Genomic DNA, 20008 nt, shown 5'->3' with positions numbered 1-20008 from the left:
ACCTGTGTACATTCCCAGCACTGTTTTACTATCTTAATGATGAGGCTTTACAGAAATGCCCTTTGAAAATATACAAGGGAGTTGAAGAACTCTGGTGGTTTGAGAGATTAATGAGGATGTGTGCTTTCGTAAGCTGTTTATTGTGTTTTGAGCAAGAATAATACTACTACTGCTACTACACATGTTAAGGTAAATACATTAAAAATAAAAAGCTTTTAAAGCACAAATCTGATTCCCCTAAAATGATACTGTTAAGCATGGGTGGCTAAGGAACAGGGAAGGAATGGGATGTCAAATTGTGAGGTTACCCGTTGTTACCTGGAATAACTTTGTTTCTGGGTAAAGAACATTGATCTAAGAGTTAAAGTGTGTGTTTGTTATGAGGGTTTTGGAGATCAGAGATAGATGGAAAATTCTGTCATTTGCTGTTAAGAGGCTGTGGTTGAGAGTTACCTGGGATTTTCCCCAAAAACTCATACCGATCAGTCATGACTGCAAAGGACTATTTATCTTTAAAGTGACCTCATTTAATGGCCTGATTTTAAAGAACCAGCGAGTAGGCATGGTGGTGCTATTTTTGGCGGGTCCAACCCATGCAGAGGGGGGAATGTCTCTTTGGAAACGTTAGGGCTGTGTTCACAGCACAAGCGTTTGCTGACATTGCAGTATTAGAGGTGTGCAGAGATATGATCTTGACTAATGTGTCAATCTCATCAGAAAGCCTAAAGTAAATGCATATCCAATGACAAAGTTAAACTTTATTGAATGTACCTTGTTTTATGGGAAACGGTTTTGCTATAGCAGAATGAAGTAGAGCCTTGTGAGCTAATTTTGTGCCTGCCTGGAGCATTTAGTTGGCATTATATGCTGATTTTCCTGATGCTGAACAAGCAGTGCAGACATGGCTTGATTCCCCTTATATGCCAGGGAGTTGAAGGGCTCATTCTGGGGCTTTCATCTCCTCAGTTTCAATGGACGTTTATCTTCTAACACCACGTTCAGGAAGTCTTTGAGAGAACTTCCTGGTGTTATTCCGGATTTTTTTGCTTTCTTTTTTTAAAATTATTTTTTAATTATTGAACTTCATCACAGAGTAGACTCTCTTTAAATGAAGCAATGAGAATTAAAAACTGTTTAAAGGGAAATTGCACAGGCAACTTGCTTCATATGTACACAAAGTAATACTGCAATGTGGTTGCTTCCCTGTTCAGCAACAAAATGGGTAGAAATTTTGAGATACACAGGCATGTAGTAGTCTTTTTGCTCAAGGACTGACATTAGTACCACAGCTTCATATTAAAGGAAATGTTTATTTCAAAATAGTCTTACCATTATAAAATAATGCCAATATGTGTTTCCTGCTCTGATCTGATAAAATACTGCCTTCCTTTGATTAAGATACATTACTAGATTGTGCCCTTTGAGTTACGCTGGTGTATTAGCTACCAATCCAGCTTAGCATGATGTGCGTTAATTGCTTGAGCTAAATGATATAGGTTGCATTCTTTCACTGACTCATCTTTCTAGATATTTGTTTTCTGGTCTTATACAGCTGCTGTTTCTCCAATATCTGCTTGACTGTCACAGGATTGGAACATTTAAACCAAGAAATGGCACGTGTCACTGTGATATATATTTGCTTTTACTATTTGTGTGCAAGAGCTCATTGTTTTGCTTTTGGCATACAAGAAGAGTAGCATGCAAATAAATGTACTAATTTGTTACTTTCGGAGATGGTGACATCAAAGCAGTGCAGTTAATATTTTGACCAGTATGTTATGATGCCTGTGATGATTTATTTTCTGTCTGCTTACTTAGTCCCTACTCTATCTGAGCAGTTTACAAATGCTGCTGGCTTTAGCTTTACAATTCCCTATCTGGAGAGCTACTACCCAAGGTAAGAAATTATTTCTGGATTACATAGGGTATTTATCAATAAAACAGAAAATGAATCCATCCAGCCTGTTTCTTAACTGCAAAACTGCCTTTACTTCCAAAACTAATTTTGTTTTCTGGGAGACAGGTCAGGTGTCTAGAACTAACCTGTAGCTGAATCTTGTCTTTTTTTATGGACAAACATGATTTCTCATCTGACTTGAGTTAGAGGAACAGTAAATGATGACTCACCAGTGAATCATGGTAACTGCTGAGGTCAAATAAAATGTTTTAGGTTAATCTAGATGAAGAAGAAGAAATCAAGCACCAAATCTTAATTTAGGACATTAAATATGTCAATACAGTTGTTGAACTGTACCTCCTCAATAAAATACTTCACCATCTAAATCCCTTCAACGTTTCCTTGTGCCTTCATATGTCTTCTGCCTAGCTCCAGTTTCTGTGCAAGATTTAGTTGAGTATGGGATTCACTGGGAGCCCCTGCCTCTCAGAAAGGCGCAAGCTCCTCTCTCTTGCTGAATTCAAACTGTTGTTTGGTTGTTATGGTAAGTCATGAAAGCAAAGCTAACTGATAAGCTGTCACCATCAATTACTTGCTGCAGACATCTTATGCAGAGCAGCAACTGTCAGTGGGTAAGCATGGGTAGCTAACTCTGTAACACCTAGCTGACATTAATAACGTATCAGTTAAGGATAAATAGTTGTCCCTGTGATACTGCACTCATTTCTGGCACAGGGTTTGGCCAGCCATTCCTGTACCACTCCATTGTTTTCATCTGTATCTCCATACTTTGGCCTTCACATGCATGGCAGCACGCTAATCATAAATTAAATAAAGGACAGGTGCCTTGGTTTAAAAAAAACCAACCAAACAACTTCATAGTGCTGCAGGCTGAATAATTCTTTGATGGTCTGCAGTAATTGCTTGCCTGCGAGCAGTGTATTGTGAATGCCTAACTGAAGAAATGTTATGTTGTATACAGCAGCAGCAGGCTGGTAGACTAGAAATGGTCAGGTACAGTAAGTCAGCTTTGCACAACAAAGGTCGAGGGGAGATAGAATTAACTGATCTGAACAAGCTAAAGAATAATTTTTACATATATTAGCATCTTATTAATGATGAATAAATTAAACTTGTAATTGGAAGAAAGATTCGAGCCAGTAGAAGAAGAAAGGCCTGGATTAGCTCACCAGTGGGAAGGGAAAGGAACTTGTAACTGGTTTACAATGGACCTGGGAAGTTTACAGAATAAATTGTTGGATAGTCTTGGCATTAAAAACAAAAGCTTTTTTTTAGGAGAGGTAAGTCTCTGCCTTCTGTCTTCATTAGGGGATTGTAAAGTAGTTGGTTTGTTGATTGGTCTCATATTAATGGACCCAAAGTTGCAGTGATTCTGCTGAGATATCCATGGACAGGAGGAACCTGTCCCTCAAGATGCACAACTTCAAGTTTTGTCTTGGGTTTTTTGTTTCCGCTTTCTTCCTGCATTCCTGTGAAATACTGGCAGTTGGATACATGAGTACTGGAGTAATGTACCCTAATGCTTTTGCTGGTATTGAGAGGCCTCAGGCACTGGGGTGTTGTGCACCTGTAGTGAAAGGGTTGGATGCAATAGATGGTTCCTTTGAGTCCTGGGCTCCCTCAGGCAGAGGATCCCAGCTATCAAGGGTGGTCATATTCCAGGGAGGTACCTAATTTTAAGGAATGCTATTGAGAATGTTTAACATTTTCAGAATAAGTCCTGGCACCTTAAGCATGATATGGCAGTGTCTAGACAGCCTGTCAGAATGCAGAGCACTGAAGTAGCATAGTAACTTGAATTACAAACATTGTTTACATGTTCTGTTTCATCTGCAGCTGCTTTTGTAACTGATATTTTTAGTCCCCAAAAAGTACATGGTTGTGAATTTGTCAGGTTAGTGTTTTTATGAAGTTAAATGAAGACAAATACGGCACCACAGTTAGTAAGTGTAGTGAGTCATTCTCAGTAAAATAGCAGGTTATTTCTGCAAGTTTAATCCTGCAGAACTTCCATTGACAACAGCAGATATTTTTGCAGAAGTAACATTTCACTTTCTACCCGTTTGTTCATACATTTTAGAACCATTTTTTCTGTATTTTGTGCATATATTAATGCTAAAATGTTTTTTATTTAATTTAGTATTCACCCTTTTAAACTTTAAGTAGCATGTTTCTCTTATGAGAAGTACTTGCCCTTGATTCTTTCTTCTCTGCCAGTAGTTTCTACATCTCTGGTTTATTTTTAAGATTATTGTTTCTTCAAGTTGTTTTTTTTCTCTATATAAAATCAGTCTCATCACTTTGTACAGTGTAGAGTGTTCCCATCTGGTCTGCTGTGTTCCTTTTTCACTGCAAATGTTGAAATTTAACATGCTCCTTGAAATGAGTGTATAATTGTTGTAGAGCCTGCTATTATAGTACGCCTTTGGGATGCACATGTTGTCCATATAGAGTGTTTAAGTCTAGAATTTAATCTTTCAGGTTTCAAAGTTTTCTGTTTTGTTTGAAAATTTTATTTTCTAACCCACATGACTGAAATTAACTTCCTAAACATGAAGTGAGCATAAATTCAGTTGAGAGTCAGCATGTATTTGTGTCTCTGGCCCTTCTTTGCAAACAAACGTCTCAAGTTCCTAGTAGAAGTTAATCATGGCACTTGAAAGGGTTTTCCTGATATTCTTGTAGTATAATGAACAAAGGGCTGGGGGAAAAGTGTCTGGAAAAGGAGAGAAAGTATAGGAAAGGAGATTAAAAGGGATGAGGGGAAAAGCAAAAACAAGAAGAAAAGAGAGAATTGAAGTAGTCCTTCTATAAGAGTATGTTTTCAAGTTGTAGATGTTGAATCTGACTGTATGTTATCAAACAATTAATAAATATAATTAAAAGAGTTAAGAACCAGTCCTTTCATTTGCAGGAAATGGATGGATGTTTGTGCCTGTCTAGAGAAATACAGGAACAGAAATCCCTCCAGTAATTATGAGCTTCAGGAACAAGGTTTATTCACAGAATAAAGTAGCTTAGGTTTGACAGGACCTCTAGCAGTCGTCTAGTTCAACTCTGGGTTTAAAGCATGTCCAACAAGAGCAGGTTACCTAGAGCTGTGTGTCCAGACTGTATCTCTGAGGATGGAGATTCTAGCCCTGGGCAGCCTGGAACAGTACTGGACCATCATTACCCCCAGCTAGACTTGCTCCAGTATATATCAATGCCTTTTTTGAAGCGAGAAACCCAAAAGTGGACACAATGATTCGGGTTCAGGCTTAGAAGTGCTGAGAAATCACTTCTCTTGGCCTGGTGACTACACACTTGATAATGCAGCCCTGTGTGTGAGTAACCTTTTCTGCAAGGGCGAAATGCTGATTAACATTCAAAGGATTCTCTAGCTCCTTGTCTGCAAATCTGTTTCCTAGCCAGTCTATACCATTGCACAGGGTTACTCCAACCCAGGAGGAAAATTCCACAGTTGCTTTTGTTGAACTCCATAAGGTTCCTGTCAGCCCATTTCTCCAGGTCATCAAGGAATACCTTAATGCGGCCCTGCTCTCCAAGGTGTTGACCACTCCCTTCAATTTGATGTCATTCACCAACTTGCTGAGAGTGCACTCTGTCCCATCATCCAGGTCGTTAATTAAGACAATAATGTTGGCCCCAGTGTGGATCCCTGAGGGAAGCTGCTAGTAAGTGGCTGCTGTTTGGACTTCGTACTGCTGGTCAGAACCCTGCAAGTCCTGCAGTACAGCCAGTTTCCCTCAAATTTGCTTGCCCAGTCCCTATCTCCCCAGTTTTTCTTCAAGGACACAAGAGGAGACTGAGTCAAAGGCCATCCTCAAGTCAGAGCGTTCAACATTTTCTGCCTTCCCCTTCCTTGTCCACAGCACGAGAGTCACCCTTGGTAAATCTATATGGGATATTAACAATTGCCTTGTCCGTCATGTGGCTGGCAATGGCTTCCAGATTTGTTCTGTAATTTTCCCATGGACAGAGGTGAGAGTTATAGCTACCTGAATCCTCTTCTTGCCCTCCTTGAAGATGAGTATGTCATCTGCATTTTTCCAGTCATCAGGAACCTGCCCTGATCACCTCAGTGTTTCAGTCACAGTAACATCAGCCATCTCCCTCAGCACCCTGAGGTATACCTGACCTGGTCCTGTTGACTCCTGTATGGCCAGTTGAGCTCAAGAGCTTCCCAACTGTCTTCCTTTACAGCAGATTTTGTTCCAGTCCCACAGGAAGGTCAGAGACTTAGGAGGCCTGATGGTAAAACTAACCAGTGAAAACTGAGGCAAAAAAGGCATCAAGTACCTTGGCTTTTTTCATGCCCTTTGTCACTAGGTCCCTTTTTAGCCATCCTTTTGTTGTCCCCTACTGTCAGTCATATTTGACTATTGTTATGTAGGTAACTTCACTGACAGACCTGCTGTAGGTAGGCAGTATCTCCATATAGGTATTCTAAACCGAGGTATGAGTAAAGTATAGAAAATTCCAAAGGCAACAGGAAAGATTGATTAAAATTTTCAGAATACGGAATGAATTTTCACACAGTGAAGTCACCTGTACAAATGAGTTTCACAAAGTATTGTGAAGGGCACTAGTTTTGTCATTTTAAAAGAAGATACCTGAATGGATATTTGTGTAATACCTATTTATACTGAATTCTGTCTAAAAAACCAAAAAGTGATGTCTTTGGAGGCAAACATCGGTGGTGCCCAAGAACTTACTCTTTCAGGAGAAAAGGTCCATCACTAGGTTTCCTCTAGCTCCTCTAGACTGTCAGGTACTGAGCAGTGTCAGATACTGGACTTTGAATTACGTGGATCGCTCCCCTGGACTGGGGTGGTGATTTCTGTGGTCTCTGTTGACATTAATGGTGAAAACATTTAAGGAATGTTTCAACATTCTCTGATCTCTTTTTAAAAGGCACTTGCAGTAGTGGGAAATTCCTTTATGTATTTTCCCATCTTCTGATCAAGTGCACTCTTGCGTGTGAAATCTCTGTGTCTGAGTCACTATTTATCACAGGAGGAATAAAACCTGAAAAACATGCCACAATTTTGATACTGCCTCAGGTCATTTGATAAGAGTAGAAAGAAATAATTTAAAATTACTGTTCTAAGAAGGGAAAAGATCTTTTTTCTTTGTTTTTCTTCTCTCTTATAAAACCTGATTTACCTCAAGGAATATTGTCTACAATGGAAGCACTTCTGATGAAGAATTATTTTTATATGTGGCACTCTTACAGCTGTGCCTGTTGACTCCTACAACTTAAATAATTTGAATTTATTTTAAGAATGTGTTTTGTGTGTTTATACAGGTGGTTTTTGTTTAAGTAAGAAGGATTATATGCAGAATTGAACATTTTTCAGTAGTTCCTGAGTTAGCATTCTCTACACATTCAAGTGCATCTGACTGTGTTTTTAACAGATGACACTAAAACTGATTCTATAATTAAACAGTATTTTAAGTCCTCAGAGAAGAAGCTTTTCAGCAAGCTGAACTTCAAATATAACAAACAAAATGATAACAAAATGCTCTTAAGCCACAGCCCATTAAATGAGTAAAAACAGTATTTGAAGGGGTTTTTTCATAGCTGTGGGTGTTGCATTTGGCAGTTATTCAGGAAATGGAAGTTTTAATATTCAGACCATCATTTCACATTTGTATTACTCCTATCAGTAGTTCTTCCGGAAGGGAAATGTATTTTTGAGTGAACATTTTAAGTTATTTAGGTCCTGGTTTGTGCTGTTTGCAGAATTCCCACTGAGCACGAGATCCCTTTCATGTAAAGGCCTGTAGAAACGGCAACTCTTGAAGGTTTTGATAAGCTGGTGAGCAGTGAAATATTACCCCGTGCAGCATCCCACGCCTGTCGGACACAAGGCAACATGGAACCATAGGCGAGGATTCAGCTGGGGGAGATGTGCACTTTGCCGATAGCCCCCCCCCTGCCTGCTGCCTGCATCTTGCTGCCTGGAGCTCACTGCCACTGCAGCTATACCAGCGGAGCCGGTTGTGTCTACCTGAAGCGACCTTTTTTACTTCTCCATCCTAGGAAGTATTTTTCTTGAAGAATCTCCCATATCCATGCCTTTGCCGCTGGTTTTGCTGTGGTCTCTCCTCATATCTTTAATAAACGATTTAGTTTTCTGAGTGTTTTAGCATGAGGAACACAGGCTTTGTATCTGGGTATATGGATGAAATGCACCAGTTTATGTTCACAATTTCAGTCTAGGTATCTGGTCATTGGAAAAGGTACTTCAGTCTTAAATTCCATGAAACTGCTTCCAGTTTAGAAAGTTAATAAACATCTTGTGCTGTGATTAAGGTGAAAACCCTAAAGAAAGTTAGTTATCTCTAGGGCCTCAAAAGTCACTGGCAGAGGCAAAAAGTTAAATCAAACTGTCTGTCTTCGATACTGCAGTCTGTTGGCAGTCCTCTAACACCTTACGCCTGGGTAAATAATAGGAGCTTAACTTTGTAAGTGAAGTGCTTTCCATAACCTTGGGAAAGGTATAATCCTTGCCATTTGTCCCTGTGAATCATTCTGATGCAGACTACTGCTGTTCTTTTTATGTGCTGTATTTCATATAAACACTCTGCTATTAGACTAAATAAGTTGCCTTCTCTGCTGCCTCCAGTCCTAAATATTTGGAAATAAGATACTTTTTGCCATGTGTTCTTCTTATTTGCTAATGAGTCTATTATCCTGAATGCCACAAGTTATCTAATTGTTGGTTCCCAAGGAAGTTCTTTGTTTGCAAGGTGGTATTGCATTTTGTTATGTATTTAGGGCTAATCACTTTTGCTTGTTTTATACTACTGTTGCTAATATAATTTGTATTAACCAACTGTATCTTTCTTTTTGCAGCTTGGGTCCTGTGTTTGCTTTGTTTGTACCATTTTATTCCTCCATTCCAAGAGTGCAGGTGGCACAAGTATTAGGCCATTTTTCTATCACAAACAAGACACTGGTCTACATACTGGGTTTACAGGTATGGTATGTACTTGCTTGTTTACCTTTTAATGAATTATGGATGTAGTAGTTAGTATTTTTGTATGTATCTGTATGAATTTTGATCCTTTCACATGGGTGATTCCACATGTTGCAGCTAGTGACTGTCCCATCAGCTAAAATATTGAAAAATGTGTTGCTGGTATGCATTTCTACATGCTGAAGTAGGTTCTTCTTTTGTCTTCTGTCTTCATTGTCTTGCACAGGAAAATGTAATAGAAAATGCTACAGTATTTTTCTTTGTCAACGAAATGAACTTGATGAAAATAGATGAAAACAGAACCTAATACTAAGGCATATGTATCTTTCACCTTTCTGATTTTCTTATATTCTTGATTTTGTTTATTTTCCCCTTGTCTGTTAGAGCTCAAACAAAGCCATAGAATACAGCATTTTTAATGGTAAGACAGTCAGTAAATAATCAAGGGTTTGGCTGAATTCCACTTTTAATATTATTTCTATATCAAGCATTGCCATGTGACAGGTATAGTATAACATAGAGCACAGCAATATCATGTAGTATTATGTTAAGTATGAGTGGAAAAATATAGGTACTTGGTACAGAAAGGCAGTAATTCTTAAAAAAAACAACAACAAAAAACCCCCAGCAGCCTAGAAATGAATGGACACTTGTGTCACAACTTGAATTATGAAACAGGAGATGTACAAACTTATGAGAAATTATACTCATTTTTATATATTCCAGAGACTCAAAGATAGCTCTGGCACTAGCAACGGAAAGCACCATACTTATGTGAAGTGTGGTAGAGAGTATTTTAGAATGAACGGTCAGTTTCAGACTATTGACTCATAATCCACATGAACATTTCATTCATCCCTGTCGTTGTTCAGCCTTTGGATTCCTTTAGTTTGTGCTCCAGCACCTTATTTGCTTGATCTTGCAGAAATCTTGTTTCCTCTTTTCTGAACCCATCAATACCACTATTATTCCAGTCTTTGGGAAAGCCATGATATTGTCTGAGCTCTATTCCATCGTGTCCTTTGCCTCTTGCTTTCGTACACACACCACCTTCGATACAGATCACTGCTGTTACTAATCACTGGATCGTCCCTGCTGCATACAGAATGGTTGGTGCTGTCACACAGAGGCTGAGGGAAAAATCATTTGCATTCTTCTCATTTGTAAACTCTGCCCTTACGTCACTGTTTCTGTAGTCAGAAGTCGAGAGAAAAAAGGTCTTCTCATGATTCAGTCAGCATTGTGCAGAACTGTTTTAGTAACAAGTATCAGTTTAATTTTCAGCCCATTTTTCCAGTTGGTATTAACCAACTCCAGGGGATTAATCACATACTTTACTAGAAACGGTGGGCTGCCCTGTTGACTTATCAGGCTTTTTTTAAAAAGTCACTCCAACCTATTACTGTGATTTCATATCGACAAATGTACCACTGGGTGAGAACTTTATCTCTTTAATTTTGATGCTCATGCTTAGTCTCTCTGTGACTGCATGTCTGAGAGCTTCACTTGCACAGCCTGCCCTGCTTGGAACTCTTCTCCCGTTGCTGCTGAGTCATTTCCTTTGCTTCAGTCTGAAAGATAGACTTGTTTTTCTGTGCAGCCTATAACTGACATCCTGTTATACTTAGTAAGCTATATGAAAATTAAATGTATTGTTCTGTAGAAGGACAACAGTTGTTGGATCCCTGTGTTTTTTCCACTTCTGCTACTTCTGGAATACATCTTTTTTTAATGTTAAACTGAATTTTCACAGACATAAATGTCTGACCTCCCATTGTCATGATAACTACATATCTTATATAATATTGCAACATAGTAGTTCAGATAACAGCTTTAAAATTAAAATTTTAAATCACTACTCTTGTCTTCTAGCTCTTAACCTCCGGTTCCTACATCTGGATTTTAGCCTTAAGTGGATTGGTAAGTTTTACTGTTTTAAAAATCATGTGTTGCTTAAAACACTCTGTTATGTATACTATCAGTGCAGTATATTTGGACTCAAAAAGAACAGAAATTACTGACCAATATTTTTATTTGTGATGGTAAGTAGAAAGCTTTCATCTTTAACTTCCAAAGGTGTAAAGCACTAGGTGGCTGGTGATGAACTGACAGGCAACAAAAGAGCTGGTTAATATTTGCAGGGTGCCACTGCTTTCTGACCCCCTGAAATTAATTTTACTGCCATGGATATAGCTTTAGACCCACAACTATAAATTACACTATTGAGGAAATGGTAGAAATGTTTACCTTATTGTTGGTTTGGGTTGTTTTTTTTTTTTTATAGTTTTCAGCAAGCCTCAAGCTTTTATTCCAAAAAGCAGCTTTTAACAGTTTCGCTGTAAGAAGTTTTTCATGTTTTGCTGTTCTCCCAGGACATCTGTAGTATAGCCGTTTCTCACTATAATAATGGCAATAAGGATGCAAAATCACTTTCTTCACACCAGTCAGATAAAGTCTGTGTGGTCTGTCTTTTTCCTTTCCAACTCTGTTCTTAGAACTAAGGCACTTAGTACTAAACCAGATTGTACTAAATCTTTGAGATTGTTAGATACTGATAAGGTCCTTTTAAAATTTTTCAAACTTAGAAATTAGGAGCATGTACTCTGAGTTCTTGGTCCAAAATACTGTCTGCTTTTCAACTTGGAAATGCCACCTCTTCCAAAGAAGCTTATTATTAAGTTGACACAATTTTAAGAATTTAAATTGTGCCCTTGCTATTCAGAACCTACTAATTTGAGTTTGCAGTGAGCTCAGAGTGAAAAGCCTGTGAAGACTTCACATATAGCTGTTTTAACTCAGTAGTTTGGTCTCTTACCATTTTCATTGACCGTTCCAAAATATTCTGTGAGCTCAGAGGATAACTAATGAGGGTGACAGAGCAGTAAATAGTGAAGTCTGCTTGGCAGTTAGGTCTGATCATGAGCACTGATGAAAACAGTGCAGCTAACATACCAGAATTTCTTCCTCCTGGAGGTTTGCCCAAGCCTCTATGCCTGCATAAGGATCTGTGACTTCCTCCAAATGTACTACCCTTCCTGTTACTCTTCTGGCTCTTTTAATAGCCCTTCCTTTTGAACAGGTGTTCATTGGAGAGGGAAGGGAAGGAAAGGAAAGGAAAGAAAAGGAAAGGCATTTTAACTACCTCTTTCCTGGTGGCAGGAACTGTATACTTATATGTGTATACAGACTTATAAAGAACGGCTCAAATATATTTTTTTCACAATATATTATGAGGGTCTTATTTTAATCCCCTTTTAGTGTACAGTTTTATGCAACTGTATAATGCAACTTTCTTATGATTCTTTTTAATAAGTGACCTTTTTTTTCAGTTGCAGGTTGACAGTATGTTTTGCATAGGAATAAGTCCATAGGAATAAACTGAGCTTTCTCTGTCACAGGAAGGCTTAAAAAAATATTTTGAAGTTTTCATGTTGCTTCAGTCAGCATGAATTAAGTCATCGTCAGTGATGATGTGTTTTCAGTCTCAATTTGTTCTGCAGCAAGCAGAGAGCTGCATTCTACTGTTTTGTAGTAAGTGGTACTATTTGGAGAGAAGTTCATGTTATGAATTTCCACCATTTTTTGCACAGCATATCTGTCACACATATATGAATAAGTAGTCTCTTTTTCTCCTCTATTAGAAATTATATTTTGGCATCTTTTGAGAAAACTTGATAAAGGAGTAAAGTTTCACAATATATTAAATAATCTGAAGAGGGATATGAAACATTGTAAAGGCATGTTTTAGCCCTACAAGTGTAGCTACTAGATAACATATGTATATGTACAATTACAGAAATACATAGATTGTCAAATCAATGTAAAGTCATTCCAACAATGTTGCTAGAATTACAAAGGGTAATTTTGTAATTCTTTACAGCTCTTGACATTTTCTAACATCTATATCTTTGTTGAATGAAATTTTCATGTATTTGTACAAAAGGGCTGAGGAAATGCATGAATACCAAGTCAGCTAGGTGTGATATTTAGTCACTAGTTCATTGCCTGTTAGACACTTCACTGTCTGTATTTTTAGCTCTAAAGATCACTTAGACACTCATATGACTGTATATGATGCTGTTCTGCAATTTAGCTTTTGTTGCACTTATTGCACTGCTTATATGGAGTATTAAATGGATGGTACTGGCATGATATCTGAATTGTCAGTTTCCACTTTCTCTTTACCGTGTGAGAATTATTTAGATTTTCACAATTTATATTTTAACATGTAATGAACACTCTTAGACTAAATGGGATCTGACTTTTCATGTACAAGATGTGGCACTGAAGATTGGTTTCTGTGTTCATCCTTGCTAATGCTTCCTTCTGAACTCTGGGCAGGCTGCAGAGCAACTAGGAATTGTACCGCCTTGAGTTCTTGTTTTCAGTGGTTTTGAGCAATGCCATCATTACAGAAATGTATAAATGTGTTTGTGAGCGTGTGTGAGTCTATGTATGCAGGTAGGCATTGATGTAATGTTCCCGTGACAAAGAATTTTAGACAATTATAGTTTGACATTTGGGTTGTTCTCAATTACTGAGATGGCAGCACATGTTTTGTTATTGGAATACAAAATGTCTACAGTGTCTCTCTTTGCCATAAGCTATATCCTCCTAGATCTCTAATTTTGAATCAGCATAGGAATATGCTCTTAAAGGAGGCTTTTTTACTCTCCAGATGAAACTGGATTACCTCTCAATTATTGTTCTTTTGGTATGTCAGTATGGGCCTGGTAATTTCAATTGCTGGCACGTTGTGTGAAATATGCTTTGTAAATACATGATGCTTACTTTACTTTTCTCAGGTAGTCTGAAAAGTTGCACTTTTTATACTTTAGATATTGGAAAACTGTAGAGAATCTGTAATTTAGAGCATGTACTTCAAAGAAAGTTCGGACAGTGTTGAGTGCGTGGTTTTCATTTCAGGTCTGAATAAGAACTAAAGCACTCAAAAATCATAATTTTGAAAGTGCTAACTTGTTTTTACAGACTACAGATATCTGTTGTTAAATGCTTCTGAACATGTTTTGGATTGTTCTCAGTTCTGTTAAGGATGTTATTCATCTCTTCTGTTTGTTATTCAACTGAGATGTTTTTCTATAGTGAATTCCTGTCCTTTAGGATCAGCGTTTACAGCATAAGATGTGATTGGGCTGGGGTGAAAAATATTTAAACCAGACTTTCAATTTTTTAGTTCTTGTCTTAAAAATACAATTATTTAGTTAATATCTGATCAGATCGAAGAGTCATTGATTTTCTTGTTCATGTTCTTCCTCTTCCACATCTTTTAAGTGATTTTGAATAATCCTTACTGAATTCTTTTCGTTGTTTTAAAAAATGTTTTGAAAGCAATGCAGAAGCATTTGTATTACCCCACAATGCAGTATTCACACTTAAAATATCATCCTTTCTTCACACTTAAAATTAGTATTAGGTATGTGCTGACTTTCTTGAAGAAAGAACCTCGTAATGTTATATGCAGTTACCTCCACATTCATGTTCTGTCATGTGTCCTTCTTGATCTTCCAGTTCATCTTTGTTACATAGTCTTATGTAGATCTCTAGTCAATGTCAAAGTATGATATTCCTTGAATTCTTTGTAGTTGTGTAATTATAAATGGTGATTCAGGTAAATCTACTTACATCTAATTAAATGTCTTGTGGTAGTGCTTTGGTGACACAGAAGAGAGTCAGTCTAATATGATTGAGTTTGGATAATTTTTAAAAATACATGGGTTTTTATGCTGTTTTATAGCCAAACAATATTTGAACTGGAGTTCAGGGTAGATAAAATTTAATTATTTGCAGTAACTGAAATCCCATTTTTAATTCATTCTTTTAAATTTGGAATTATGAAAAGCTATAGTGAAGGCAAAACTTATTATAAGTATGAAATTTAAACAAAACAATATTGAGAAGTAATTAAATTATGTGTTACTGGTTTGAGTATTGCTGTTGCATAAAGTAAAATCTAGTGTACTCACAGTAACATCAATAGCACTTTAAAAAAATTCTCATTGCTATTTTTTCATTTTGAGCTTGTTTGCATCCAAGTGCCTTGTAACAGACTACTACACAGTGCATTTCTGACTTGAAAAATTGACACAAAAGGGGGGTACCCATAACAGTATCTTCTAAACTTTAGTTTTATAAGTATATTGTAGCCTTCTCTTTCTTTTTTTTTTTAATTTTTAATTTAAGTCTTTCATTTTGTGGAAACATTGGATGATCACAGGAGAACATATTTTTATCATTTTCAGTAGTGAAAAATGTAATTTTTAGAAGAAATAGCTAAGAAAATTTAAATAAGTCTGAGAACATAGATTATTTAAAGGTTTCCTCCTGATATCTTCAATTGCAACTAGTATTCGAGCCTTTGTTTTTGAAATCATTGTGCTTCATTGGAGCTGGAACTGCCATTGGCTGTTCAGCTAACCGTGAGCACATGTGCCAGCAGTGCAGTAGGCCAAAATATAATTTTTCAGCTCATTACCCAGTGTCTTTTGACCACATGATCAAAAAATCCCATCAAACACTGCACAGGTGTTGCTCTGGATATATTGGCCTGCTCTGTGGAGAGTTGTGCTTGCTCTGCCTACTTCATGAGCTGGGATTTCTAGTTCAGGCTTGAGCACCATGCTAGGGCGCTTGCATGGGTCCTGATAGAGGTCTTTATTCTACTGCTAGATCATATTGCACATTACTGAGTATTACATTCTAAAAACTGTAGCAAAAGATTTTACTGTATAAAAGATGTGGAAAAAAAAATATACTGACCAGGATAGCATTTCAAGACCTGATATTTAAAATTAAAGCACCAGTACTACATGGTCTTTTTTTGATTATATAGATAAATCCAGCTCTTTTTCAGGAAAATTTGTAAAGATACAGAAAATGTTACCAACACTTTTGATTTCTCTTCTTTTTTCTTCTTTTTCTAGTCAGTGTTTCTTGAAGTCCTAGCTCAAGTAGTCAAGAGATTGTGTGGGAATGTCAGCTTTCATAGTAGTAAAATAAGCTTTTAATCCTTGTGCAAACTACTGCTTCAGAATCCAGAAGAATGTACCAAAGGCTTAGAAATCATGAAGGAAAGTTTTGTGGGGTTTTTTGTTTGGTTGGGGTTTTTTAAACCCTTATGATTTTAAGACAATCTTGCTAGTGACTTTTTGGAATTTGAGTTGTAATTTCTATATTTGACATTGGTTTTACAGTGTATGTATCAGTAGTATTGCTAATATCAGCTAGACTACTCACTTATTAAAAATTCTGCCTATACTTACATACTTTCCTAAATAAAAGCATATTTTATGTGTAACTGGTGTGATTCCTTTTTGCTCATAGAACTTCCCACTAAATACTAAGTACTAAGACAGTTCACAGAATCACTGAGGTTGACATCTGGTCCAACTGCCCTTCTCGGGCAGGGCCAGCCAGAGCTGGTTGCCCAGGACCATGTCCAGACATCTTTTGAATATCTTCAAGAACGGAGACTTTACCACCTCCCTGGGCAACCTACACCAGTGCTTGATCGCCTTCACAGTGAAAAAATGTTTCCTGATGTTCAGAGGGAACCTCCTGTGTTTCAGTTTGTGCCCATTGCTTCTGGTCCTGTCACTGGTCACTACTGAGAAAAGTCTGGCCCCCTCCTCTTCATTCTCTCTCTTCACGCATGTATATATTTTGATAAAATTCCCCTGAGCCTTCTCTTCTTCAGGCCAAACAGTCGCACTTCTCTCACCCTCTTCTCATGTGAAAGATGCTCCAGTCGCTTGATCATCTTTGTGGCCCTGCACTGGCTTTGTTCCAGCAAGTGCATGACTTTCCTGTGCCAGGGAGTGAGAACTGGACACAGTACTCGAGCAGCCAAGCTGAGACAAGAGGGAGGATCACTTCCCTTGACCTGCTGGCAACACAGTTTGGGAAGCTCAGTACATGTGAAGTGCATAGCCTGAAATAAGAAATGACGAAGCAATAGAATAACAGAGATTACGGAATGGAAAAGAAGCCTTGTCTATCTGTGTGTCTCCTACGTTTAGGACAGGTGCAGATATCCATATATAAGCTAACAGATCTACTGAATCCCACTCAAAACTAACATGAGGTATTTGCATGTGGGCAATGGCAGCTGAGTGACTGTAGGTGACTTAATTTGAGATGAGTGTCTATGTTCTGCTGACTGTATTGACTTAATCTCCTCTGTGCTGGGAGCTTAGACACCTTGCTCGTGACTGGATGGCTACATGTAAGCATATGACAGCTGACTAAGCTGACAACAGTTACTCCTGCATCACTTAAAGTATCTGAGAAGAAAGTAGTTGATTCATCTGGCATACAGGGGATATTAGTGTGAAAGTGAGGTTGTAATTGTTTGGGGAGGAGGGAGATGCAGATATTTCCAATTCTGGAGGGAGAAAGTAGTGGGAAAGAAGGGGAGAAGGTAATAATATGTCATAAGATACTTTCTGTTTTATACCCACAGATTCTGAGATCCTGTAGAAAAATGGATTTTAGTTTTCAGTTTCTTTCTCAGATCTGAGGAAGAGTTTGTGTGCCCAAAATCTGTTCTACTTGGTCAGATGTGCCAACTGGTTCAGTAAGAGGTAGATTGCTTCTGTCAAGCTTTTCTAGCCTATACTTGTACTCCATCATGGCTGCAATGTTACCATTGTTTAGAGAGGGAATCCATGAGAGTAATTTAGCTGGGTGTGTACTTTGAAGACATCTGCCATAGGATGAGTCACATCTTAACAGTGCCCATTTCTCTCTGTTGGCTATGAAACCAACTTTAAACAATAGCTTATAAGTAGGCTTTTAAAGTAGAGGTGTGTTTGTTGGGGTAGATAAATCCAGTCATGATCACAGAATGGTTTGGGTTGAAAGGGACCTTAAATCTAGTTCCAACCTTCATGCCATGGGCAGGGACACCTTCCACTCGATCAGGTTGCTCAAATCCCAGTCCAACCTGGCCTTGAACACTGCCAGGGAGGGGGCAGCCACAGCTTCTCTGGGCAACCTGTGCCACTGTCTCACCACTCTCACGTTGAAAAATTTCTTCCTTACTTCTAATCTAAATCTACCCTCTTTCAGTTTAAAGCCATTACCCCATGTCCTATCACTAGATGCCCTTGTAAAAGTTCCTCTCCAGCTTTCTTGTAGGCCTCCTTTAGGTACTAGAAGGGTGCTATAAGGTCTCCCCAGAGCTTTCTATCCTCCAGGATGAACAACCCCAACTCCCTTAGCCTGTCCTCATAGGGGAGGTGTTCAGCCCCCTGATCATCTTTGTGGACCTCCTTTGAACTTGCTCCAACAGGTCCATGCCGGAGACCCCAGAGCTGGATGTAGTACTCTAGGTGGGGTCTCCTGAGAGCAGAGTAGAGGGTGAGAATCACCTCCCATGACCTGCTGGTCACACTTCTTTTGATGCAGCCCAGGATACAGTTGGCTTTCTGGGCTGTGAGCACACATTACCACATCACATTGAGCTTCTCATCAACCAGCACTCCCATGTCCTTCTCCTTAGTGCTGCTCTCAATCCATTCTCTGTTCAGCCTGTATTTGTGCTTGAGATTGCCCTGACCCATGTACAGGACCTTGCACTTGGCCTTGTTAAACTTCATGAGGTCTGCATAGGCCCATCTCTCAAACCTGTACCGGTCCCTCTGGATGGCACATCCCTTCCCTCCAGCATGTTGACCACACCACAACTTGGTGTCATCAGCAAACTTGCTGAGGGTTCACTCAATCCCACTGTTCATGTCTCCAACAAAGATGTTAAACAGCACTGGTCCCAACACTGACCCCTGAGGAACACCACTTGTCACTGGTCTCCACTTGGACATCAAGCACAACTCCTTGAATGAGACCATCCAGCCAATTCCTTATCCACCAAGTGGTCCGTCTGTCAAATCCATGTTTCTTCAACGCAGAGACAAGGATGTTGTGCAGGACAGTGTCAAATGCTTTGCACAAGTCCAGGTACATGATGTTAGTTGCTCATCCCTTATCCACTAGCGTGGTAACCTCGTCATAGAAGGCCCCCAGATTTGTCAGATATGATTTGTCCTTAGTGAAGCCATGTTGGCTGTCACCAATCACCTCTTTATTTTTCATGTGCCCTAGCATAGTTTCCAGGAGGATCCACTCCATGATCTTGCCAGGCATAGAGGTGAGACTGACTGGCTTATAGTTTCTCAGGTCTTCCTTTTTTTCCCTTTTTAAAAATGGGGGTTATGTTTCACCTTTCCAGTCACTGGGAACTTTGCCAGACTGCCACAACATCTTAGATATGATGGATACTGGCTTAGCAGCTTCATCTGCTGGTTCTCTTGGGACCCACGGATGCAACTCATCAGGTCCCATGGACTTGTGCACCTTCAGGTTCCTTAGATGGTCTCAAACCTGATCTTCTCCTACAGTGGGTGGTTCTTCATTGTCCCAGTCCCTGCCTTTACCTTCTGAGGCTTGGGCAGCGTGGCTGGAGCCCTTGTTGGTGATGACTGAAGGGAAAAAAGGCTACCTCAGCCTCCTCCATGTCTCCATGTCTCAGGTAACCAGGTCTCCCCTTTCTTTCTGGAGAGGGCCCACATTTTCCATAGTCTTCCTGTGTCTTCTGTGTAAAGACGTTTGGTTAACAATATGATGACAATCGCCTGCAGAACTCTAGCAGAGACCTGAGGGAACCTATCCTTAGGTCACAGTAGATGTACTGTGCTAAAATGTCAGTACAGTCATGCTTACACATAGACAAAGAATGATTGAGATCTGATAATGATTGCGCCTGACCATAGCATTGATGGACTCTGAAGAAAAAAATTCAAGGTATATGGGAAATTTATGAGACCAGTCAACTGGGAAGGAAATTGAAGAGTATTAGTTTATTATTATTATAATATTACTTTTCTGTCAAGCTAGCTATTGCAAAAGGCAGTTTATACTCTTAGTAACTATTTCTGCAAAGAAAACCCAAACAAAATAAAATATTGTGTTCTAATTACATTGCAGGTTATAATTACAAGTTGAAAATACATGTGTAGTGGTTTTATTTTATTGTTGGGTGGTCTTCACACGCTCTCTCTTGGTTTGTTAAATGTGTTTCTCTAAT

The 20008-nt window shown here is 38.7% G+C and overlaps 1 protein-coding gene across 1 annotated transcript in view; it reads left to right on the top strand.

Moving 5' to 3' along the window:
• Positions 1 to 20008, top strand: part of UBAC2 (UBA domain containing 2) — a 101802-nt gene that overhangs the window by 55484 nt on the left and 26310 nt on the right. The window contains exons 5-6 of the mRNA XM_074911015.1: positions 8784 to 8907; positions 10780 to 10827. Coding sequence (XP_074767116.1) covers positions 8784 to 8907; positions 10780 to 10827 — 172 coding nt within the window. The remainder of the gene's footprint in view (positions 1 to 8783; positions 8908 to 10779; positions 10828 to 20008) is intronic.

The sequence above is a fragment of the Athene noctua genome, chromosome 1 (genome assembly GCF_965140245.1).
Source record: "Athene noctua chromosome 1, bAthNoc1.hap1.1, whole genome shotgun sequence".
NCBI lineage: Eukaryota > Metazoa > Chordata > Aves > Strigiformes > Strigidae > Athene > Athene noctua.
The sequence above is the reverse complement of the archived record's forward strand: the minus strand, read 5'-3'. Positions and strand labels throughout refer to the sequence as shown.